This window comes from Neophocaena asiaeorientalis, unplaced genomic scaffold (assembly GCF_003031525.2).
Source record: "Neophocaena asiaeorientalis asiaeorientalis breed wild unplaced genomic scaffold, Neophocaena_asiaeorientalis_V1.1 scaffold90, whole genome shotgun sequence".
NCBI lineage: Eukaryota > Metazoa > Chordata > Mammalia > Artiodactyla > Phocoenidae > Neophocaena > Neophocaena asiaeorientalis.
The window spans coordinates 211,034-237,230 of record NW_020172445.1 but is presented as its reverse complement, the minus strand read 5'-3'; the positions used below and the strand labels follow the sequence as shown (position 1 = coordinate 237,230).

Here is a 26,197-nt window from a genome sequence, read left to right as displayed (position 1 = left end):
TTGCTGTCACACGGGCAGCATGTCAGCATAGGATGTGAACATTCTCACTGGTCTCAGGTAAATAAATGACTTAATGTGCTACATTTGTTAATAGAGGCTTGCCACTTGAGATTTCATGTAGCTCATCTTTATTCTTGACTGGTGTTCTCAACATGAATCTGGTTGCATGTTAGTCATTGGGAACTTTTTAAAAAATATTGATGTCCAGACCCCAACCTCAGAGATTCCTATTCACTGGCTCTGGGGTTAGGGTCCAGGCATGTGTTTTCTTTAAAAGTTCTCAAGTGAGTTCTTAATGCAGCCAGATGTGAGAACCACTGATATATTGCTAACCAAAAAACAATAGTTAAGGATTTAATGTTTTTTTTTTCTAACATAAAATGTATTTTTTCTGCTCTTTAGGGCTTGGATTTTGAGGCCAAGCAGCAGTACATCCTGTATGTGGCAGTGACTAATGTGGCCCCCTTTGAGGTCACTCTCTCCACTTCCACAGCCACCGTCACCGTGGACGTGATGGATGTGAATGAAGCCCCCATTTTCATGCCTCCTCAGAAGAAAGTGACAGTGCCCGAGGACTTCGGCTTGGGCCTGGAGATCACATCCTACACCGCCCAGGAGCCAGACAGATTTATGGAACAGAAGATCACGTAAGTATGAGGGGTTTTCCACCTACTGGCAGCAACTGGCTGTGTGCGTACGTGTATGTATAAAATATTTTGTTCATGGCATTTTTATCATCATTGGTCTGTGGAAGATCCTTCTCTTATTTGGCTTATTTATATTTTTATCCCCATTCCCCACACCTTGTCCATTCCGTCCATGGTCAGCCATTGTCGGTTTACTGTGCTTCCTCTTTTTGAATTCACTTAGTGTAGTAGGAATGTGGTTTTAATTTACATACATGGTATTGTGTTATAAGTAGCTTACTGTTTCTTTTTTTGTTTTGTAAACTTGAAGGCACTTCTGTAATGTAAATCACAGCCACAGATGCTGAAAACACACATACAAACCTACCAACAGCAACACCACTGTGGCCACGTATGATAAAGGATGTTCTTATTCTTTTGAGAGCTAGGTCTGATGACATACTTGGTGTTCAGGTGTGACAATGGTGGAAACTCAAAGGGAAGACTGTTAAGCACAAATCCAAGCATGGCACATCTGCGTCTTTTTAGTAATAGCATGATTTCCAGAGATAACAAAGGCCTCGGTCACTTCCTCTTCTCAGAGAGAGATTCCTACCTGTTAATATTTACTTTAGAGGAAACTATTAGAATGCTCTGAACTATTTAGAAAAAAGGTTATGCAAATCCAGTATAGAGTCCCACTTGGTAATAAATTGAGCATGTTCTTGTTTGGAGGGGGAGGTGTTTGTATTTTAGTATCAGTGCCTGTGACTTATTAAATGTAAAACAAACATGAAGTTTAAGTGCAGCTTCAATTTCTGAGTTATTCTGGGAAGTGCTGATTCTATCCTGATTGGAAGGGCTCATAAATAGCTTTAAACTGTGCATGTGTGCCATACGGATAAAAAGGATCCAGGTAGTGATATTAATGGCTGCTAGAATCATTAGGTCAAGGATGATGAGGAATTTTTAAATGGAGGAACCAAGCTGGGGCCTTCTGATAGATTTTAACATCTGCTGGAAGAGCAAGGACAGCCCAACATGAAGTGCCACTCGAAGTGATTCAACAGCATGTACACAGTGCCACTTAAATATTATATTTGGGGGAGAAAAGAAGGGTTGAAACAGAATCTAATCAAACCTTAGGATTTGATTTTTTTTTTTTTTTTTTTTTGCTGTACGCGGGCCTCTCACTGTTGTGGCCTGCCCCGCTGCGGAGCACAGGCTCCGGACACGCAGGCTCAGCAGCCATGGCTCACGGGCCCAGCAGCTCCGCGGCATGTGGGATCTTCTCGGACCGGGGCACGAACCCGTGTCCCCTGCATCGGCAGGCGGACTCTCAACCACTGAGCCACCAGGGAAGCCCTAGGATTTGATTTTGATGCAGTACAGAGAATGAACAAGTTAAATGCCATGAGGAAGCAGTCAGCCAAATGCAGAATATGGGAGCTCTATGTCAAATGACCTAGTTTCTTTAGCAAATAATGACAGAAGGGTGGGGGTGACTGCTTAGATTAAGGATGTTGATTAAGAGAGGAATCAACCAATTGTAATGTGTGGACTATGCTTAAAGATGGATTCAAACAATCCAACTATAAAAGACACCCTTGAGGCAAATAGAGAAACTTGCGCATAGACTTGACACTAAGTAATTATTATTTTTGCTAGGTGTGTTAATGGCATCGTGATATTGTAGGATTTTTTGTTTTGTGACTAAAGCCTTGGGTTGTATGGTTTCCAGCCTGTGTTGATAGCTTAGCTTGTACTAATGAAATAGGTAGTTCAAAGCATCTATTTGGGGAAGTTCAAGGACCAAGTCTACATAGTGTTTGCAGAGACCCTTACCCCTGGAATAAAGACCACTCGATATATGTAGTTCATTGCTTTGCACTTCTAAGGACGTGAGGATAAGCCTACAGGTATCCAGGACCCTTTCCTCCTGCGATTTCTTTATTTCCCTTTCTGAGCCTCTCAATGACCTCGATAGATACCTGGGCAGTATATCTCTGTTTTTTATGCTTACGTTTCTTCTGTTTCTGGTATTCCTAATAAGGTGTGGCTTAACAGGATTCTCTTGGCATTTTGAATAATTTTTTTGGGGGTGGCTGTGTACGACCAGAAGGAGCTTTACCGTCCCTGGCACCTCCCATTAAATGCCAGTAGTGCAGCATACTCCCAAGTCACCATGTCAACCCAAATCTCCAAATGCTCATGGCGGGGGTGTTGGGTGCCATACTGTGACCATTTGAGAACTGCTGTACGCTTTAGGGGGGTCAGTCTGAGAGAAACTAAAGAAATCTGACATCTAAATGCCATGCCTGATCCTGGATTGCATTCTGGATTGGATTGGGGCAGGGGCATGGGGAGGGGGGTACAGTTTGGGGGAAATCTACAGTTTGAATATGTACCATGTATGAAGTGGTAGTACCATATCAAAGTTATATTTCCTGAAATTGAAAATCAAATTGTGGTTATGTAAGAGAATGCCTCTGTTCTTAGGAGAAAGCATACTGACATTTTCATCAGTAAAGGAACATCATGTCTGCGACTTATTCTCAAATGGTTCAGCAGAACAAGAAATTATGTATATGTGTGCATCAACTTCTGTAATATAGCAAAATATCGACAGTGGATGAATCTAGGTGAAGGGTACATGGACGGTCATCAAACCTTTCTGGCAAAATTTCTGTAGGAGTCATTATTTTTTTATTATTATTATTTTTAGGAGTCATTATTTTTTTGAAATAAGGAAGTTGGAAGTATCTATCAGCAAAGAGGAACCTTAACCTTCTTCAGCTACCTACCGTTCGCTGTTCCCGTTCTGAATCAGAGCTTGTGTCTTTCCAGGTATCGGATTTGGAGGGATGCTGCCAACTGGCTGGAGATTAATCCGGACACGGGTGCCATTTCCACCCGGGCTGAGTTGGACAGAGAGAACGTCGACCATGTGAAGAACAGCACGTACACGGCCCTCATTATAGCCACTGACGATGGTGAGGATGCCCTTACCATTTGGTTTTTGGTGCTTCACCCTCCTGACCAGCTCACTGCCTTGCCCCTATCCTTTTAGAGGCATGAATTCTTTCGTTTTCTTTCATTCTTCAACAAAGCGTTCTCAAAGCATTGTCCAAAATGCACAGAGTTTAGGCCAAGCAGAAGTTCCTTTTTACCGCTCCCTCTGTACCTGAGCCCCATGGGAGCCAGACTGCCTGGGTTTCGGTCCTAGGACCAAAGCTTAATACCTGTGTGAACTTGGACTTATTACCTAATTTTTAGGTCCCTCAGTTTCCTTTATCCAGCAAAATGATAATACCCCATCTAGGTTAAATGAGTTAATTTATGTAAAAGTGCTTGGAAGAGTGCCTGCTACCTAGTCTGTGCTCTGTAAGGACTGTTATTATCTTTATCATCATCATCATTATTAGTCAAGTGTGGCTCCTTCCAGACTGTTTCTGTGTATTCGAATACATTTATAAACATATAGAAATATGGTTTATTATAAAGCTACTATCTGGTTTATAGCCTATTTTTGTTTTTATTATAAAAACCATTGTCTTATGCATGTTTAATTTTTTTTCCTTGAACATATGTCTGGAAGACACAGAGATCTATCTTGGCACATTATAGATCTACCTCTTTTCAATTAAATGATGTTTTCTGCATATTGCATAATTTAACCATTCACACATTAAAAACACCGGGATTATTTCCAGTTCTCCATTATTTTTGTGAGTGATAGGTAGACATCGTTGTACATGCCTCTGTGGGCAAGTGTTTCCCACGGATAGATATTCAGAAGCGGAGTTACTGTTAAAGAGACCTGCTAGTTCCTGTGATTAAATCTGTTCCCCTCTCCCTCCTCAACCTCCCGAGGTAGTAATTCCAGATTTGGCAGTCTGGAAAGCAAAGGGCAAGGCGAGTAAGCCCATGGTGGAGCTGGATGGGTGGCTAATGAGTGGTGTAGGCTTCATCACATTCTGAGCATGCTGTGGAAGGGTAACCCTGGCCTAGTCATTCCTGCTCCTGGAGCTGTCATTTGGGAGGCAGCAGGTTAAAAGCAGAGAGCCATGATGGGGCTCCATTTGCAGAAATGTTTTGCATAAAGGGGAAGCTAACCCATTGCTTAGGCAGCAGTGCTATGCTGGCCAGCTGTCTCTGGCTGAACGGGAGTTCCCTAGCCTGGCCTGGAGGTAACCAAGAATTGACAAGGTTCCTATAAAGTTCCAGGGAATAAATATTTTAGCCTCTGTAGACCGTACAATCTCTATTGCCATCATAGCCTAGAAGCAGCCATACACAGTTTGAAAAGGGATGAGCATAGCTGTGTTCCTAATTTGGGTGGAAGACCTTAGTTTGCTGACCCCTGACCTAATACTAATGGCTAAATTATGGTACTTTTGAATATATTCCTTCAAGTGTTACTTTGTGCATGACTCAATACTTTTGATGTAGGTCTAAGAGGAGAACGAAGTTTCTTCAGAAAATCTATTATCTTATTAAAAAACATCTTTTAAAGTTTTCTTTAATTAAAAAGAATTTTAGGGTGGACTCTCAACCACTGCGCCACCAGGGAAGCCCTAAAAAAGAATTTTAAATTATACTTGCTCATTGTTAAAACAAGAAAATTCAAATGATAAGGTAAAAAGATCCATCCATGGGTGAATAGATAAACAAAATATGGTATACACATACACAATGGAATATTATTCAGCCTTAAAAAAGAAGGAAATCCTGTCATGTGTTACAATGTGGATGAACCTTGAGGACATTGTGCATAGTGAAGTAAACCGGTCACAAAATGACTAATACTGTGGGTTTCCACTTAGATGAGGTACTAATGTGGTCAAATTCATAGAAACAAAGTAGAATGGTGGTTACCAGGAACTGGAGGGGGAAGTAGGGAATTGTTTAATGGGTACAGAATTTCAGTTTTGTAAGATAAAATTATGGAGAGCTGTTTCACCACAATGTGATTATACTAACACGACTGAACTGTACACTTTAAAAATGGTTAAAATGGTAAGTTTTATGCTATTTCTTTTAACCACAATTTTCAGAGGTAAAAAGAAAAAATAATCACTATAGCCGCCCAGGTATAAATATTTATGGATTTGAGATACATTCCTCTGGGGTTTTTTTCCCTGCGATATGCTAATATTGATGATGATGATTCTTTGAGGGTCTACTTTTTCTATTGTCAAGTGCTATGTCAGGATGTAAAAGAAATACAAACAGAAGTGTGTATAAATCTCTGAATCTAATCTGAAAAGCAACTTGGGGCAATTGTAAAAGGCTCAATACTTTGATAACGATCTTAGAGCCTTAGAAGTTCAGAGAAGGAGAACTAGTAGGGGGTGAGGAGGACTTCTTAGAGTGGTTTAAAAAAGTTGTGTTTTTAAAAAAATTTTATTGAAGTATAGTTGATTTACAATGTTGTGTTAATTTCTTATGTACAGCAAAGTGACTCAGCTATATATATATATATATATATATATATAGTTCCCTGTGCTATACAGTAGGACCTTGTTGTTTATCCATCCTCTATATAATAGTTTGCATCCGCTAATCCCAAACTCCCATTCCTTCTCTCCCCCACCTCCCCTGGCATAGAGATGTTAAAATTTAATGGATGAATAAAGTTATGTGTGAAGATGGAGGGAGTCCTTGGTGTGAGGAATAACTTGAATAATTCTTATCAAAGTAGGGAATAGGCATGTCAGAGGTCTGCCCAGCCAGGAATGAGGATGGCCTGGAACCTGCAGGATGGGTGGCTTTGTGGGCAGGGTGGGGCCTGGTGAGGGAGCTCCGAAGAGCCAGGAGAAGAGTTGGATTCAGTCTGATGGGAGGCACTAGGGATTCATCAGTGGTCCTGAGCTATGACATTTCCTGTGTATTTTCTTAGGTTCTCCACCTGCTACTGGAACAGGAACGCTGCTTCTATTCCTCGATGATGTGAATGACAATGGCCCCATACCAGAGCCTCGGATAATGGACTTCTGCCAGAGGGATCCACAGCCTCTCATCATCAACATCATTGATCCTGATCTTCCCCCCAACACTTCTCCCTTCACAGCAGAACTAACACATGGGGCAAGTGTCAACTGGACCATTGAGTACAATGACCAAGGTGGGCACTTGAGTCTTATTTTGGAAACTTTGCTCTGACCCCGTGCTTCCCTCCCACCTCCCGCTTCTGAATTTCCCTCCTCAATATCCACTTGTCACCCCCTTTATGTTGTTGTTTGTTTTTGTTTTTGTTTTGTTTTGGCTGCACCACACGTCTTGTGGGATTTTAGTTCCCCGACCAGAGATCGAACCTGGGCCCCCAGCAGTGGAAGCTCGGAATCCTAACCACTGGACCGCCAGGGAATTCCCCACTTGTCACTCCTTTTAAGGCTTGTTTCCTTGTCCCTTCTACATTTGTGGCATTGAACCAAAGATCCCTTTGCGTTTCTGGTATCTGAGTCGGTGACATACTGCCCAATAATCTACAACCCAAGCAGCTGTTGTCTTCATTCAGCTTTGGAATGTCCCTAGTTCCCTAATAATTTTAATCTAGAATGAACTTTTTATCTCTCCTGATCCCCTCATTTTTGTTGATTCCTCCAGAACATGAATCACTGCTTTTCAAGCCAAAGAAAACCCTAGAGTTGGGTGACTACAAAATCAATCTCAAGCTCATAGACAACCAGAACAAAGACCAAGTGACCACCTTAGATGTGCACGTCTGTGACTGTGAAGGAGTTGTCAGCAACTGTCGGAAGGCCGGGCCTCAAGCTGGAGCAGGATTGGAAGTTCCCGCCATTCTGGGGATTCTTGGAGGCATTCTTGCTTTTCTGAGTAAGTGCAGCTGGCGAGTGTTTCAACCTTTACCTTCTGACATTGGGGAGGTTTTTCTCTTACTGAGCATTTCAGGGGTAAGTGGTCCAAGACTGGAAGGCTGCCCAGTCCTTCTGTTTTGTTCTTTCAACCTCTAAGGGCAGTGTTTCTCCAGCTTGAGTGTACACAAACCACCCGTATATGAGAATGCTGATCCAGTAGGTCTGGGGTGGGGCCTCAGCCTCTGCATTTCTAACCAGCTCTGAGGTGATGCTGATGTTGCAGGTCTTTGGACCATGCTTGGAGCAGCGAGGCCTGGTCACCACCACCTTCTCCACATCCCACCCTGGAGGAGGGTGTAGAGGAAGTGGAAGGCACGTATCTGGAAACTGAGCATGTCACCTTCACTCACATCCCACCGGCCCAAACACAGCCACACCTGGAACCTCCCACTCTAACCGGGTGACCATGTGTCCAATTAAAACTTGGTGCTGGGCTTCCCTGGTGGCGCAGTGGTTGAGAGTCCGCCTGCCGATGCAGGGGACGCGGGTTCGTGTCCCGGTCCAGGAAGATCCCACATGCCGCGGAGCGGCTGGGCCCGTTAGCCATGGCCGCTCAGCCTGCGCGTCCGGAGCCTGTGCTCCGCAACGGGAGAGGTCACAACAGTGAGAGGCCCGTGTACCGCAAAAAAAACAAAAACAAAAAAACAACTTGGTGCCAAGAGTAGGCGTGGAGTGTGGGGTGCACGGTGAGTATCAGTGACTCAAAGGATGGTGCCAAGAGTAGGGGTGGAGTGTGGGGTGCACGGTGAGTATCAGTGACTCAAAGGATGAAGGGAAAAAAGGTTACCAGGGAAAATTTGGCAGTTTCTGACACAGTCCTTAAAACCTATATTACCTGAGCCTACCTGTAGACTGAGCCCTAGGGTTGACACAGGTGCTGTTATGGTTTCTAAAAGCTAGTGACGGGCAAGTCAGAAAACCTCAAAGATAGTGTTGTTGTTGCTTTTTTTATCATTAGGAGCTATGACACGTGGTTCAGGTCATGAAGGTCCTTGCAGTCAGAAGAGGAGGCTGTTAATTGAGTCTTGAGAAAGGTTTGGTGGAAGACAGGATAGTTGGACCACAGGGACTGGGGGAATCCTCATAGACAGAGGGCCATTTGTGGTGGTTCCCACACTAGCAAAGACACAGAGAGAGGAAGGCTTGACGGACTGTGTAGGGCAGAGAGGCCGACCTTGCTGGGGTAGAAGAAAGTCCTTAGAGGGGAGCAATGGGACCACCTGGGGGCTTTCAGTTTAGATTCAGCAGTGTTACTGATCCTGCTGCTTCGACAGATTGAAGAAGGGATTACCTGTTGGCCTTCGGGAAATGTTTGCAGTGTGTCCCCTTAGCTCCTGCCCTCTGCTGCATCCTCTCAAAATTGAGTTGTTTAAAATTCAGTGAACTTTCTGGACCTTTCTTCCTCCAGGATTCACGTGGCTTTATTGCCACCACGCAGTTGTACTTAAAATATTGACTTTTTTTATAGTAGCTTTATCTAACTTTGCTATGGGTGTATTTCATTAGACATAGGGGCCGAGAACAACATTTTGGAATGTTCAAATGTGCAACATTTACAGCAGAAGCAATGCCAGTGTGCAGATTTCCAACGTCTTGTTCCTTATGGGCAGACATCGAAATTAAGCATCTAAAGAATGTTCTAGAGAGACAAGAGGATATGAAGGTTTTTGTGTAGTCAGCCAATATTTGGTTACTTACTTTGTGCAGCATTTGTCTCTGACACCGGGGATTGGGGGGTTTCAGGATAGCTAAGTTGGGTGGTACTTCCTGAAATGATAACAGTATGCCATGTTTTGGTTACTTTCCCTTACATAACATTTAAGTAATGTCTGATAAGAGGCATCCTTTTGGAAACGATAGCCCTCCTCTCGCTCTTCAGCTCTAACCTCCACAGGGATGGGGGGCTGTTTGCAGCTTCCATTGTTTTCAGTGCTGTGTCTTCAGGGCCAAGGCAGGCCTGGCCCACCTAGCAAGAACTCACTCAGTATTTCTGTTCTTCAGTCATGGTCCAGGGGGTTATATTGTTTATCTGGATAAGACCTTGGAATCTTTCTGATTTCAGAAACAGGTAGGTTGGATACTTGCAAGTGTATGCCACCTCCTGTCTCAGTGCAGTGGTGCTTTACTGCGTACTTGGGTATAAGGACCTATAAGTTAGAAAACACACTGAATCATATTTTTTTCCCATTCACAATAAATTATTTAATGTTTTAAAAAATTAAATATTAATCGTATATAGCCTAGACATAGCCCCCAAGATCAGATGAAAACCTTGAAAATAGATTTTAAAGCTCGCTTACATGATTTATCCTAAGAGAAGATAAGGAATATACCAAGTGCTTTTTTTTTTGCTGTTTATTTTTAATTTTAAAATTTTTTGGTGTTTTTTCATGGTGTACCAGGCGACTTTACAGTCTGTGCCCCACTCCCCTCCCCTGTAACTGAATAAGAATAATATGCATGTATTAGTCACATTTAGGCTGACCCAGCCCTGCTCACAAACCTTCAATGGCTTCAACTCACTCTGAATCAAAGCCAAAGTCCCTCCAGAGGTCCGCATGTCCTTGCTGCCCCTCTGACCCCCTGTCCCCTTCTTTCTCCCCTGATGATCCTGCTACAGCCACGCTGACCCTGTCTTTCCTTAACCACACCAATCTGCTTGGAGTCTTTGCCTGGACCATTTCTGCTGCCTGGAGTACTTTGCTCCAGATTTTGGGAAATGACTGATTGGTTTAAGGTCCAGTTAAAGACCACAATTGAGTTCTCATGTAATTGTCCACTGTGTAGTGCTGCATATATTAACCTCAGGGATATGAAGACATGTGAGTTGTCTTATAGCCATCTGTCTCGTCTGCAAGGCAGTGGTGCTCTGTGCCAGCTGCTGCTTATGGCTTTCTTGACCTGTGGCTCTTATCTCTCTCTTCCCCACTCCAGTCCTGATTCTGCTGCTTCTGCTACTTATTCGGAGGAGAAGGGTAGTCAAAGAGCCCTTACTGCCCCCAGAAGACGACACCCGGGACAACATTTATTACTATGATGAAGAAGGAGGTGGTGAAGAAGACCAGGTGGGTGTTTAAAACCATGGGAGAAAGCTTAATGGCAATCTCTTTATTTGGAGGAAGCAATGATTAGGGGAAGACAGACATCTGAAACAGCTCTGTCACTTTGCCTATTTTTTTAAAGACCTTTCACCTACACAAGAAAATAGATGTCATTAACCATCATCATCATCACCATCATCATCATCAATACAGCATTGCTAACATTTATTTATTGTTCAGATGAATGAACAGAGGCACAGAGCAGTTAAGCAATTTGCCTAAAGTCACAGAGCTAGGAAGCAGTAAAACCAGGTGGTCTGACTCCAGAGCCTACTCTCCTCAGTGCTATTTCCAGGACATGAACTTTATTCAAATTATCTTTGACATAGAGCAACTGATCTGTTTTTTGTTGTTGTTTTTATAAATTTATTTATTTTTGGCTGCGTTGGGTCTTCGTTGTTTTTGTGCAGGCTTTCTCTAGTTGTGGCGAGCCGGGGCTATTCTTCGTTGCGGTGCACGGGCTTCTCATTGTGGTGGCTTCTCTTGCGGAACACAAGGACTGATCTGTTTTAATATTTTGTTTCCTTTGAGTTTGTAGCTGTGCCAAACAGTTTTTTGCTTTTTGTAGATGTTAATTCTTCAGGCCTTCTTTATTTCTCTTGATTTTGGAGATGGTCTTAACTTGCCTTACCCTGTATTATTGAGGTATTACCACAATAATGCTGTAGAACAGGCAATCCCAGAATGTCAGTGGCACACGTCAATAAGCATGTTTTTCTCATGCGTTTGTGGGTTAGCTGGGACAGTTGCTGGTCTCAGCTAGTGTCTTACTCTATTCGGGCTGCTGTAACAAAATACCATAGACTGGGTGCTTATAAACAACAGAAATTTATTTCTCACAGTTCTGGAAGCTGGGAAGTGCAAGGTCAAGGTGCTGGCAGATTCAGTGCCTAGTGAGGGCCCTCTTCTTATGGTTCATAGATGGCCCTTGTCTCACTGTGTCCTCATGTGGTGGAATGGGCAAGGGAGCTCTGGGTGTCTTTTATAAGGGCACTAATCCCATTCCTGAGGGCTCCATACACTGTCACAACCTAATCACCTGCCAAACGTCCTACCTCCAAATACCATCACATTGTTTCAACTTGTGAATTCAGGAGGCACACAAACAGTCTATGGCATCTAGGCTCAGAAGAATGTGTGGGTTGGTCCGGCCTAGGCTGACATAGGCTGCATTTGGCTGGATGGCTATGTGCTGTGAGTTGTGTCCAGGAATGTTCCATATAATTCCTATCTTCTTCGTCCCAGCAGGTAAGACCAAAGTAGAGTTAAGGCCTTTGCCTGTGTCACATGTATTGATGTCCCATTGATCAAAGCAAGTCAAATGGCATAGCCCTACATTAATGGATTTCTATTCTTTTCACAGAGGATAGGGTGGGAAAGGAGTGAATATTTTCTGAATAATAATCTAATAATCATACCCTATGAAAAGTTAATAAGGTAAAACAGTCTACACTTATACCCACAAATGTTCCTCACAAGGCTTTTATACTGTATTTCCTTCCGGTGCTATTTGGAGACTCTTAGGTTGAAAACTACCATTTCAGAAAAGAAAAAAAAAACCAACTGCCATTTCAGGTTACATTGGCACATGCTTGTAGATATCATACAGCTGACTGTTACGGCCTTAGCCAGTACCGTAATCTGTAAACCAAATATGACCCTGTGTTTATGACTGTTTCTATTTTACTCTTTGCTATGCTTTTACCTTTTTCTCTAAAGGAGTATGACCTGAGCCAGCTACACAGGGGCCTGGATGCTCGGCCTGAAGTGACTCGCAATGATGTGGCGCCAACCCTCCTGAGTGTGCCCCAGTATCGACCCCGACCTGCCAATCCTGATGAAATTGGAAACTTTATTGATGAAGTAAGTAAGCAGAGTCAAAAGCCAAGACACAACAAACTCATCTCTAAACTTGGAAAGGAGCTGTTGTGTCAAACGTGAGAAAAATTCTTTAGAGTCTTTCCTTTACCATGTTTTCATCCCTGAGCCCTATTTGTTTTTGTTTTTGTTTTTTTCGGTACGCGGGCCTCTCACTGTTGTGACCTCTCCCGTTGCGGAGCATAGGCTCCGGACGCGCAGGGTCAGCGGCCATGGTTCATGGGCCCAGCCGCTGCGCGGCACGTGGGATCTTCCCGGACCGGGGCACGAACCTGTGTCCCCTGCATCGGCAGGCGGACTCCCAACCACTGCGCCACCAGGGAAGCCCTCCCTGAGCCCTATTTGTTTTTTTATTTGTGTCTCATCTAAATTTCAGAGCTAATAGCACTTTGAATTAGTCTTAGGGAATTTGCAAAGTTCATACAGCAAAACCAAGACTTGCTTGAAAAGATTTAATAGAATAAGAAATGAAACTAAAGAGATTCAAAGTAGATTCAGTTTTGTTTCACTAATGGGTCTCTCTTTCCCTGCATTACATTGGGACGTAATGTTAAATGTGTATCACAAGGCTACCTGAGGGCCAGAAAAATAGTTTCCATATTGTATATATCAGAAATGCGTTCAACTATAAATACCAGAAGCTTAAATAGATATGAGTAGAGTTACCTCATGCAAATAGAAGACTAGGGTAAGCAGTCTAGGCTGGTGCATCACCCTTTTCTACCTTTCTGCTGCATGATCTCAGCACATCCTTGTTCTCATGCGTGTTGCTTTATGATCACAGGATGGCTGCCACACTTCCAGGCCTTGAGCCTGTTTTCCTGTCAAGAAGTAGGAAGGGCAGAGCAGTGGGCAAAAACTTTCTTCTAGCAAACTGTTAGGCAAGAAGGAAGTTCATCCTACATGTTATTGGCCAGGACTGTCACAGGATTGTCCCTATATGCAAGGGAGGATGGGAAATAGGCATTAAGTTAATTAGCTTAGGGTAAGATGAGGAAGAACTGGTGGGGTTAAGCAAAGAACCAAGTAAGATAATAATAGTCCAGTGGGATCTACTTCCTTAAACTATGTTACCTGATTACTTGCTCAGTTGCTGGAATGATTTTCAGGGCTTGTCTGATGGTCCAGTGGCGTTCAGCAAGTCTTCACGGTGTAGGGCAGGTTTTGCTTTAGCTTCCCTGAGGAGTTGTTGTCACCAAGGACTCCATAAAGCATGGCAGTGTTGGAAGTGATCAAGCCAGATCCATTCTAGGCACTGGATCTTAGAGAAAACTGAGAACAGGAAGGGCCACTTTAAACCATCCCTTTTAGATACATCTGGATTCAGGTATTTTCCTCCATTCACATTCATTTGTGTATCATCATATCTGATTATAGCTATTTCTTAATTACAAAAATAAAATGTTTGCTATTTAAAAAATATAAATTATGAAAATGTATATAAAGAAAAAATGTGCAAGTCCTCCCTCAGTTCCCTTGACCATAATCACCAAAGTTAATTTAGCAGTTTGGCATTCATCCTTTCAGATCTTCTCGGGCTGAAATGCAGGCTGTGTAGCCTGGCATGACTGTCCTCATTGTTTTTAGTCTCTGTCCATCCTGATTGGTTGGTGCTCATCTCTCCTGCCTACATATAATTTACCAGTTTCGTTTAGGGGGAAAACATTCTGCATACTTTATCTTTTCATTAACAATATATCATGTCCATCTTCTGTTCCAGTTTGTATTACATTTACCTTGTTGGTGTTCAGTGCTCCTGGCATTCTGCAGGATGGTCTCATTGTTGTGCCGTTAACACTTGGCTTTACGCGCCAAAAAAGGCATCTTGCCTAAGATGACAGGTGTGCGATTCCTCTCAGTGAAAGATCCTATTGTCTTCCTTCTTTAGAACCTGAAGGCAGCTGATAGTGACCCCACCGCCCCACCCTATGACTCTCTGCTGGTGTTTGATTATGAAGGAAGCGGCTCCGAAGCTGCTAGTCTGAGCTCCCTGAATTCCTCGGAGTCAGACCAAGACCAGGATTATGACTACCTGAACGAATGGGGCAGTCGCTTCAAGAAGCTGGCGGACATGTATGGAGGCGGCGAGGATGACTAGGGGACTCAAGACCGATGGGGAGACAGATGGGTCCCTACACTCATGTGATGGGAAATGGGGGAATAGTATTCCTGATGGTTTTCCAGCTTCCTTCACTTGAGATGCGTTTCTGGAGAAGAGACCCGTGATCAGTGATAGGATAGTTATGGTTTCCACTTTATAGATCTAATCTGTGTGTTAGAGCGATTTTGACTCATTCCATGAATCTTTTTTTCCCTTTCATCACTCTTTACATGATGACGATGTCCAAAAGACCCCCAAATTTTAATATTTCAAAAGAGTAGCTTCAGCCTCAGAAGGTTCTGCTGGCAACTGGCAGATTTCCGTAAGGGCTTTGCCTCATTTTTCAAAGGAAGGTGAGGGGTCAATTTCCCTATTGTAGATTTTATATAAAGAAATTAATTTGTGTGCTTTCATTCCTCCTGTCACTGCACTGGTGTCCCATGTTCTAATATCCATTCTTACAGCCTCTGAATTCTATCACATTTCTCTGATGCAGAAATTATTGGGCTCTTTTAGGGAAAGAGGCTTATGTCTTAGTCTGGCCATATGCTGAGTGGGTATTGTGTACTCCTAAGACCTTTTAACGGTTTTCCTTTTCTATCTCCTGACTACATAACTTGAAATGGGCATCTATCCAGTTTACTTGTCCTGAGTAAGAATGTTTGTTATGTGAATGTCGTTATGGGGTGCTTTGGTTCTAAACATGGAGCCTGGACCAGAAAAGGTGGTGAGTTTTCAGGTGCCACTGAACTTTTAATGTTCATTTATCCCTAAAACAAAAGAGTGATACATTCCGGGACTCAGAATAGTGCCTGAAGTGCTGCAGCCAAAGACAGAAGCTGGCTCATCACAGCAGAGGGGAGATGTGAAACGTGGCCATGGAAATGGCAGGGGAGATTATTACTGAGCCTGGAAATTGAGCCAACTGAGGCTGAAGACTGTTGCGGTGGCTCTACCTCCAGACCTGAAAATTCTGAAAGAGTAGAGGAATCTCAACACTCATTTCCTGCCAGGATCCTTGTACCGTGGTTTGTACCCAAAGCACAGAATCCCCAGTGCCTGCTTTTGTTGATCTATAGAAAATGCTGGCTGGTCTGGACACATTTGCCCGAAATTCCAACTGTGCATGAAAACTTCAGAATGTTTTAAAAATCCAAAAATTTTTTTTCTTAGGAGCAGGAAGAAAACACTCCTTGAAAGGGTGTTAGCAAAGGGAGGTGAGGGTAGGGAGAACCTTAATTTGCATCCGTTTTTAGTTGAAACGCAACCTTTAAGAAACCTTTGACAACCATAGACCAGAACTTTATCTAAATTGCTTCCCTATCTATCAGCTGTTTTTGGAAGAAAAACCCATCCCTGCAACCACTTCTTAGAACTGTCTTGATTTTTCAGCAATTTAAACTCTAATGTGGTTCTGTGTAGAGAATGTCACTGTAGTTTTGAGTGTATATGTGTGTGGGTGCTGATAATTTTGTATTTTCTTTGGGAAAAGGAAAACAATTCAAGGTGGAAAAAATTATTCTTAAATATTCATTTTTATAAATTTTATTAAAGAATTTTGTTACACCATTGTCAAACTTGTTTTATTTGATTACACAATTCCAGGCCAGACAGACAAATGGTTAGGTGAGCTTATTCAAAACATGGAGAAAGAAGCTTCATATTAAAATGACTTCCCCTGAACTTTGTGTCATTCTGTTGGGGCAGAATAGCGGGGAAACTGCGTACCTAAGGTCACTTTATTTGAAGGATATCCACCCATGTGGCATGTAGTGAAACCAATGAAATCTCCTTGTCAGGAGGCTACTGTGGGTTGTGCCGAGGAATAGAAAGAATCAGGGCTTCAAATAACATTGTAGGTCAGCAAAGTTAGTACAGGGCAGTGGTTCTCCACTGGGGAAGATTGTGGCCCCCTCCCCCAGGGGATGCTGGCAAGTTCTGGAGATACTTTTGGTTGTCATGACTGGTGAGGTGCTAGCAGCATCAAGTCCAGGTCAGGGACGCTGCTAAACATCCTGCAACACACAGGATAGCCTCCCTCCACAAAGAATTATCAGGTGCAAAATATCAACAGTGCGGGCTTCCCTGGTGGCGCAGTGGTTGAGAGTCCGCCTGCCGATGCAGGGGACACGGGTTCATGCCCTGGTCTGGGAAAATCCCACATGCCGCGCAGCTGCTGGGCCCGTGAGCCGTGGCCAGTGAGCCTGCGCGTCCGGAGCCTGTGCTCCACAACGGGAGAGGCCGCAACAGTGAGAGGCCCGAGTACCGCAAAAAAGAAAAAAAAAAAAAAAATTGTAGTAAAATATAACATTTTACCATTTGAAACACTTTTTTGTTTGTTTGTTTGTTTTTTGCGGTACGCGGGCCTCTCACTGCTGTGGCCTGTCCCGCTGCGGAGCACAGGCTCCGGACGCGCAGGTTGAGCGGCCATGGCTCACGGGCCCAGCCGCTCCGCGGCATGTGGGATCTTCCCGGACCGGGGCACGAACCCGTGTCCCCTGCATCGGCAGGCGGACTCTCAACCACTGCGTCACCAGGGAAGTCCCATTTTAAACACTTTTAAGTGTACAATTCAATGGTATTAAGTACCTTCAAAATGTTGTATAACCATCACCTCTATTTTCAGAACTTTTTCATCATCCCAAACAAGTAAGTGGAATCATTTAATATTTGTCCTTTTAAATTTGGCTTATTTCACCTAGCATAATGTCTTCAAAGTTCATCCATATTGCAGCATGTATCAGGACTTCATTTTTTAAAAAATTAATTAATTAATTTTTGGATGTGTTGGGTCGCCGTTGTTGTGCGCGTGCTTTCTCTAGTTGCAGAGAGCGGGGGCTACTCCTCGTTGCAGTGCGCAGGCTTCTCATTGTGGTGGTTTCTCTCCAGAGCGCAGACTCAGCAGCTGTGGCGCCTGGGCTTAGTTGCTCCGTGGCATGTGGGATCCTCCCCGACCAGGGCTCGAACCTGTGTCCCCTTCATTGGCAGGCGGATTCCCAACCACTGCACCACCAGGGAAGCCCAGAACTTCATTTTTTAAATGGCTGAATAATATTCCATTATGTGTATATGCAATATCATAAAGAACGTGGGGGTCAATTATGGAAAATGGAATGCAACCACTCCAGTAATCACATGTGACTTTAGAAGATAAGAACCTTCAATTGCTGGAGTCTTTGATGGGAATTCTGTTTCTATAAAAACAGCCATTGATAACTATTGGGTGCGTTAGGCTTGTTAGGTCTGGGTTGAGGCAAACAGCCCCCAGCCTGCTTAAATCGCTTGTTCAGCTGCTGACCCTAAAGTTTCTGACAAGGTTGGGTCCCTTGGCTAATTTCAAATCAACTAAACATGTTTTACACCAATACAGACTTCTTTGTGCATCTTGAACAACCCCATATGGTTCATTGCAGAGAAGCAGCGCCCTCTCCCTGTAGCTCTTGAGGGTATTGGTTGTGATGGATGTTTAATAGCATATTACCAGGGCGTCTCCCAGCTGTACTTCTGTGTTTTAACGAAGCTGCCCAGAGCAAACTGAGGAAGGGGCTACCAGCATTCAATTCCTACAAACTAAAATTCTGTGAGGATGGAGACGCTAGTGAGAATAAAAAGGGGTCAGGCCAGAGGTGGGCGGCTGGCTCTTCCCCTATAGCCTTGTCCAGTATGGAGCTCTGAGGTGAAGTCTGAGAATTCTCAGTTCAAACCTGGTGTATTTTTCAAGGTAGGAGGATAGAAAAGATCTTAATAAAATATTGTCTACTGGTTTGATTTATACTTTGAAATATTTAGACATGGTATGAGGGCCTCCATTTGTATTTTTCACTAATCCCCACAAATATTAGGGGTGGACCTTCCCCACACGATGCCCTATACCCATTTTGCTAAATGTTTAACACCTTGAAATGACCTCAAAATTTTTTTTGCCCAAAATGAACTTGTGTCTACACATTATTGAAGAAAAACTGTCTATTGACAAAACCTAGGGTGGGATATAATGAAAAGAATGCTAGGAAATTTTGTAGGTCATTTATTTCCCCTTCAAAAATGTTCCTCCAATTTATAGATATTTTGGCAGGTTTTGTTTGAGGAAGAGATGGGGAGGAAGATCCAGGTAAATTTATTAAGTATCTCCTCTGTTGCAGACATTGCTAAATACTTGAGAGCAGTATCACTTTAACTCCCTAAGATAGCCTAGTGAAAATGGTTCTGTTATCTTCTCATTCTAGAGAGTAGGAAATGGCTGATGGACTAGGGCTGGAGCCCAGAGAAATGGGAGTGACCTGGAGGGGGCCTGACTCACTGAGAAGAGTTAAATGAACAATTTCCTCCCCCAGTGGCATGGTCTTGCATATGGAGCGCAGCCCATTTCCCAGGACTTCTAGCAGCTAACTGCTGAAGAGCAGTCATCAGTCATGAACTCAGGTTAGCTCAGGGGATCTCAAGGAAATGCAGGACAGCCTCTTGGGAGCAGTTTCACGAAGTGGGTATTGGAGCTGTTTGTGACAATGATAGGAGAAATTATTGACTGAGTGAAGGGAGAGGTAGGAGTGCTAAAGTCTTGCTCTCAGAAGCATTGTCCTGGATTTGCAGCATGCCTTTCAGACAACATGACTTTTGAATGTCCCACCAGGATTCATGTAGGTGAAAACCTGTTTCGATGATATAAATCTCCAACGCATTCTGTTTTACATATTAACACAATTTTGATGGGGCACGATTTTAATAGACTGAATTTTCCAGGAATGCCTGTAAATAGGGCAAAATTTGAGCTTTTATTGGGAACTGAGTCCATTTAAGAAATCATATCAATAACAATATTTGTTATTTGCTATTATTCACAATGGATGTGTTTAGTACTTATTTTAAAGTATCACTAATCAAGAAATTCAACGGTTGAATATTGTTTTACATACCCAAACCTCATTATAAGAAGGTGCAGCAACTGATTGCTTCACTATGACCTTCAGTGTTCCGGTACTCAAATATTTTCATACTGAAATTCATATTATGTCATCATTAAACTACTTCTCTCATCCTTTTTCTTTATATAGAGGTTAAACATGTTGAGTGTCTGAAATCGTGCATGTAGGTAAGTTGTGTTAGCTATGTTTACTTCCCCCGCCCCCTGCGAGTACAGGTGGCCTGAGAAAAGATTTCTTCGTGAAGGTCGCAGTCCCAACCAAGTCGACCCCGCCCCACGCCGCGGGCCCCGCCCCTAGAGCTTCGGCCACGCTCAACGTGGCGGCGACGCCGGTCCGCCGAGGCGCCTGCGCAGGTCGCATGTGGCGCGTCCCACTCCAGTCATGGCGGCCCTCCGGCAAACAGCGGGCAGCGGGGTTCTGGAAACGTGTGGTCTGGAGCGGATTTTGGAGGCGTTGAAGCTGCTGCTGAGCCCGGGAGGTGAGAGGACGGATCTCGGCGCCTGGCTGCACCCGGGACTCTCAGGGCCAGCGGTCTTCCAGGGCTGCTCTTCTTCCCGCGGCTTGCGCCCCTCAGGCCCTCCCCGGGACCCCTCTGGCCCTGAGGCCGCCCAGCCCCGCACCTGGGGGCTTTGGGCAGGGTCTGTCCAGCCTCCTTTTACGCTTGAGGAAACCGAGGTTCAGGGAGGGCTGGGATCCGTTGAATACTGATACTGACCAAGTACAATATCTCGAGCGCTTACCTTGGGCCAGGCGCTGTGTTAAGCACCTCGGGTGCGTGATTTCAGTCGTCCCTGCTGCAGCCCTGTAAGGGGACTGCAGGCACAGCCTCAGAGAGAGCCCAGCCTCTTGGGGCGCAGGGTCAGATGTGGACGCTGGAGATTTGTACAAAGTGCCAAGGAATCCAGAAAAAGGAAGCAGTGACGTTTGAGCTGCGTTTTGGGGCGAGGATTTAGGGATTTACAGTCACTTTTAATTTTTCCTGGTGAGTTGATAAGATCTTCCCAATTTAGAATTAGAAGGGACCTTGGGAGTGGTGTAGCCTGGCACTCTCCTTTTACAGCTGAGGACGCCCACGGCTCACCGAAGAGATTAACCTGACCAAGATCATATGGTCAAATTAGAGGCAGAACACGAACCTGGAACCAAGGTCTGCCGAACCCCCTTCTCAGACCAAGGCAGATTATTCAGTATGGAGCCTCTGATGTTATCTAGAGCTTTGAGAAAGATACGCAAGAAATAGGGCCCTACTTATAAATTAGAGCGTATAATTTGGAGGAAGGGGTTTGTAGCGTGAGCAAGATAAGGTACATGAAAGTGATGTTTCAGATTTTGAGATTCCCCCCCCCCACCCCCCAAACTGCGAAAACTCCTGAAACATTATATCGTACTTGCGGCAAGTGAAGAGAAGTTATTAATGGGGAATTTCTTGGCAGTCCAGTGGTTAGGACTCAGTGCTCTCACTGCAGAGGGCCCAGGTTCAATTCCTGGTGGGGGAACTAAGATCGCACAATCCGCGAGGTGCAGGCAAAAAAAAAAAATATTAATAATAGTAATAGTAATTGAGTGCCTGCTAAGTATCACTCCCTATAGTGTGCTGTTTATGTATGAATCTTTTTTTCTTGCAGCAATCCCATGAGATAGGTATTACTTCTATTCCATTTTACAGATGAAGGAACCAAGGCCCAGGTACTTTAGAAATTGTACAATGCCAGTCTAAGTGGTAGAGTTAGGGTTTGAATTCAGACACCTTCATCTGCAGTATGGTAACTATACTACTTTGCCCCAATGAAAAATTAAAATACAATTAAAATTGTGCAAAATACAATTTTAACTTGCTAATGGAGAGATTACTTGTCCAGCAACTGAAACTGTCTAGAACATGACTGAGAACAGGAATAAATAAGTTAAAAAGTCTGGAAGTAATCATCTGTCACAAAGCATATACACTTCATTTTTGGAAGACTCTCTTTAACTCTCAAAGAGTATGTGGTGGAGTTCCATACATGTACTTATTTAGCTTAGGAGAATTCAAGCATTCCTATTTGAAAAAGAATAATTTAAGTAACTTGGTAAAATATTATTTTGCACAGACAGGCTATTATATATTGTGTGAATATTTCTGCTATTATATCAGCTGCTAAGGGAATTAAAAAATACCTGTGCATAATAAGTATTCACATGTTCCCAGTGGACAGAGGATGTTGAGACAAGATTAAGGTATTTGCTAAAATTATATCCAGGTAGATTAAACGTCTTTTCATCTGCCTTTGACTACCTTTGAGGTAATATTTACTGAGAGTCAACTGTATATAGTACTCTATCCTCAGTGCTTTTGGATATAGAAATATTATTTTACAACTTGTGCTCTCAAGCATCTTGTTTGTTTGGGGAGATGGTACTCCACATATAGACCAAAGATATTCCACATGGCAGGATAATACTATTGGTGAATGGATGGTACAGGTAGCAATTGGATAGCGAAGGAGTTATCCAGGGATGGGGCTGGGGAAGGCTACAAGAGAAAGAAGACTTCAGTCCAGGTGGGAAGAAACCCAGTCTTTCCCTTTTGAGCCATCAAAAGTTCTACAGCATTAAGTGTTTTCTCTTCCCCTGCCTTTCATTTCTGTTCTCAATTATGGGGCAAATAAGAATAACATCTTCACCTCCATTATTAGGAAGTGTGTTAAGCAGAATTTGAAAGGGGTTTTTCAGTTCTGGTGAAGTTTTGCTTGAGGTCATCTCACCAGTAGTTTTCCTAAAAAATAACTTTCCACACTAAGTATATATTTGTTGAACTCTGTCGTTAAATTTGAATTACGTGGTGGTGGGGGGCTGGAAATTTTGGTGATTTGTAAATAATGAACTGTATCACCCTTATTTTTGCACACCATATTGCTTTGTACTTTGAACTTAATAAAAAATACTGCACAGATTAAGAAGTCTGCTTTTAAATGTCACAAAGCATAGACATTTACATTGGTGATTGGGAAGAATAAATAATACTGTTTACGAGGGCAGCATTTCCCAAAGTGTGATACGGATGGTTTTAGGCAGTATGTAGAGAAATATTTTGAGGCTGAAAAGCATCGAGTAGTGATCAAGAGCTTGGGTTCTGGAGCCAGCTTGCCAGAGTTGAATATGCTCTGGGGCAAATAGCTTAACCTTAGATTCCTCATCTGGAAACAAGAATAATAATATAATACTCCATACCTCACAGAATTGGTGTGAGGATTGAATTAAATACACAAAGCCCTTAGGACACTATATTAACTATTACTAATTTAAGTTTAAAAACTGATTTAATTTGAAGAAATAAACAAGTAAAGCTAATAGTACAGCTGGTACTCAGATAAATGACAAAAATCGTGGAAGTGCTATATGACTGTAATTTGGAAAACATTGTTTTAAGGCCCCAGATCTCAAACTTTTTGGTTTGAGCACTCTAACACTCTTAAAAAGTGTTGAGGACTTAAAAGAGCTTTTATGTGGGTTATGTGCATCAATATTTACTGTATTAGAAATTAAGCCTTCAAGAGAAACCTTTTAACTTTATTAAATAGAACAGTAACCTGTTACATGTTAACATAATGACATTTTTAATGAAAAATGTATTTTGCAAAATAAAATAACTTAGCAGGAAGAGTGATATTGTTTTACATTTTTGCAAATCTCCTTAATGTCTGTCTTATTAGAAGAGAGCTGGATTTTTGTTGTTGCTTCTGTGTTCAATCTGTCATGACAGGTTGTTTTGATTGAAATAGATGAAGAAAATCTATACTCACATAGGTATGTAGTTGGAAAGGGAGGCGATTTCCATCATCTTTTCAGATAATTGTGTGTATTCCTCTTTAAAACTCAACAAGAGGTAATTTCTTAAAAGGTTAATTATAATATGGAATCTGAACTCATATCAGTGAACTTTTCAGACTTGGTACACTCAAGAGAGAACGAGAGTGTAAAAGGCAAGTAATGTCTTAGTATTAATATGAAAATAGTTTTGACCTTGTAGACTTTCTGAGAGAATCGTGGGAAGGGCTTCAAAACCTGAGACCCTATTACCACACTTTGAGAACTGCTGCTCTCAGAGAATGCCTTATTTATTTTCAAGTCGATTTTATTTTTGTCACCAGTAGAGGGCAGAGGAGACTACTTTATTAAGGGGCTCTTGTAAAACAGTTAATAGCTTTTGTTTTAAGTCGCTTTCTTTGTGTCCCATCTTTGGGTTCCAAGATCTTATAAAGTCACAGGAGGTCACTTAGACATTGCTTAGAGATCTTAATGGTTAGTGGCAACAAGCTATGAAAACACTCATTTTCTTTTTAGGTATATATTACCCAAACAAACCAGATATTTATGCCAGTGGGTCAGAACACTTGCCCTGAACAGTCCTAGAGAAATATTGGAAAAATCTTACTCTTCTGATTCTCACTATGTTGAAAAAAAAAAGTGTTATTGTTCGTTTTTCTTTTCATAGAGGTAGTTAATATTCCTTACAGTAAAGCTTTTAAAAATATTAGAGAAACTAAAAGAAGAAAATTAAAATGACCTTAATCCCACTATCCAGAGATTACATTTCGGGAATTATATATGTTTTTTGTTTACAGAAATGATCTCATATACTGCATACTGTTTTATAACCTTAAAATATGTTTTTAGTACAGAAACAATACATAGTTGCTGTGGAAAAAATTGTTTAACATAATGAAGCAAAAAAGAAAAATCACCCAAAACCATACCATCCAGAGATTATCACTGTTAATACTTGAAGTATAGCTTTTGAGGTCTTTTTCTATGTGTGTACACATGCACACACATGTATATATTTTAATAAAGTTAGGTTCATTCTGTTCTTTTATTGTTCAATTTTCAGAATAATACATTAGTGTCACAGCAGTCTCCAAAGGTAGCCAATGGAGTGATTTTTTTGTTTTGTTTTATTATGAATAGAGTTTTGTATATACATGTTTCCGTTATTGTACTCATTATTTTTTAAAATTTATTTATTTATTTATGGCCACATTGGTCTTTGTAGCTGCGTGCAGGCTTTCTCCAGTTGTGGCGAGTGGGGGCTACTCTTTGTTGTGGTGCAAGGGCTTCTTATTGCAGTAGGTTCTCTTGTTGTTGAGCACAGGCTGTAGGCGCGCAGGCTCTAGAGCCCAGGCTCAGTAGTTGTGGCACACGGGCTTAGTCGCAGCATGTGGGATCTTCCTGGACCAAGGCTCGAACCTGTGTCCCCTGCTTTGGCAGGCAGATTCTCAACCACTGTGCCACCAGGGAAGTCCTGTACTCATTACTCTTGATACTCTAATTGTTCCATTTGTGGCCTGTGGGACCCATTCAAGTTGGCTGTTGGACTCTTTGATGTGACCCTAGTAACCCTAGTAGTCTTTTGATTGTTTCTTTGCTTTCAGGCATAAGATATCTCAGACTCATCTTATACATTTCTTGCTGCATTCTTGAAAACAAATCTCTTTAAGAAAAAGTGATATTTAGAGACCACAAGATAGACACTAGTGACATTTATTGCCACTGAAGTTTCATTGCTTCCAGACTTTTTCAATGATTGGAACTAGGAAATATGTGGATTTTCAGAAGACAAAAAACAAATCGAGAGTTCGTACTGATATTCCCAATTAAAATGAAATATTATAGAGTTTAAATTTTTCCTAACATTTTGAAAAATTTTAAGCTTATAGAAAAGTTGAAGGAATTTTACCTTGAAAATTTGTATACCATGACCTAGATTCTTTAACATGTATTTGTCCACCTAGCCATTCTTCTTTACTATATTTTATATTTTTATCTTGGTATGTTTTTATCTTATCTGAAAATATTGGTTCCTAATGAAATTAATGTAGTTATTTACTTATTTCATATATATATATACACAAATATATAGTTACATATTCATATATAATATATTCACACATGTATATAATATTTTTAAATGACAAATCATACATTACTATCATCAACACACCTGCTGTTTCTAAGGGATTTTTGTTTGTTTGTTTTTGTCCTCAGGATGTACAAAGTTCTGTATTTCAAGTCACTTGAAATAATTCTCTGTGTGGTTGTGCTGCTAACTTGGTTTAGAGTAGGAGTTGGCACACTTTTTCTGTAAAGAAGCAGGCAGTAAATATTTTGGGCTTTGTGATCCATACTGTCTCTGTCACAACTATTTACCTCTGCTGTTGTAGCTCGAAAGCAGCCCAAGATAATATGTAAATAAATAGCATGTCTATGTTCCAATAAAACTTTACTTGTAGAAATAGGTGGTGGGCCTGATTTGACCTGTAGATTGTAGTTTGGCAACCTTGGATATAAAGTATAGATTAGGTTCATTTGTCTTCTATTTATTTATTTTTAGAAGATGTTGGGGGTAGGAGTTTATTAATTTATTTATTTTTGCTGTGTTGGGTCTTCGTTTCTGTGCGAGGGCTTTCTCTAGTTGTGGCAAGCGGGGGCCACTCTTCATCGCGGTGCGAGGGCCTCTCACTATCGCGGCCTCTCCTTGCGGAGCACAGGCTCCAGATGCGCAGGCTCAGTAGTTGTGGCTCACAGGCCTGGTTGCTCCGTGGCATGTGGGATCCTCCCAGACCAGGGCTCGAACCCATGTACCCTGCATTAGCAGGCAGATTCTCAACCACTGCGCCACCAGGGAAGCCCTGTTTTTTATTTTTAGGAA

General features: G+C 42.3%; 2 protein-coding genes across 4 annotated transcripts in view; both read left to right on the top strand.

The window, feature by feature from the left end:
* Window positions 1-16,171, top strand: part of LOC112392355 (cadherin-1) — a 105,540-nt gene extending 89,369 nt beyond the window's left edge. For both annotated transcript variants that reach the window (XM_024734093.1, XM_024734085.1), the window contains exons 13-19: window positions 403-647; window positions 3,474-3,619; window positions 6,529-6,753; window positions 7,236-7,466; window positions 10,442-10,572; window positions 12,328-12,471; window positions 14,375-16,171. In XM_024734093.1, coding sequence (XP_024589861.1) covers window positions 403-647; window positions 3,474-3,619; window positions 6,529-6,753; window positions 7,236-7,466; window positions 10,442-10,572; window positions 12,328-12,471; window positions 14,375-14,584 — 1,332 coding nt within the window. In that variant the 3' untranslated portion in view covers window positions 14,585-16,171. The remainder of the gene's footprint in view (window positions 1-402; window positions 648-3,473; window positions 3,620-6,528; window positions 6,754-7,235; window positions 7,467-10,441; window positions 10,573-12,327; window positions 12,472-14,374) is intronic.
* A 3,719-nt stretch (window positions 16,172-19,890) lies between these two features.
* The window catches only part of TANGO6 (transport and golgi organization 6 homolog), a 184,705-nt gene continuing 178,398 nt past the window's right edge, over window positions 19,891-26,197 (top strand). The window contains exon 1 of one of the 2 annotated variants that reach the window (XM_024733730.1): window positions 19,891-19,987. In XM_024733730.1, the coding sequence (XP_024589498.1) occupies window positions 19,891-19,987 (97 nt within the window). The remainder of the gene's footprint in view (window positions 19,988-26,197) is intronic. The other variant, XM_024733734.1, reaches the window with a different exon arrangement.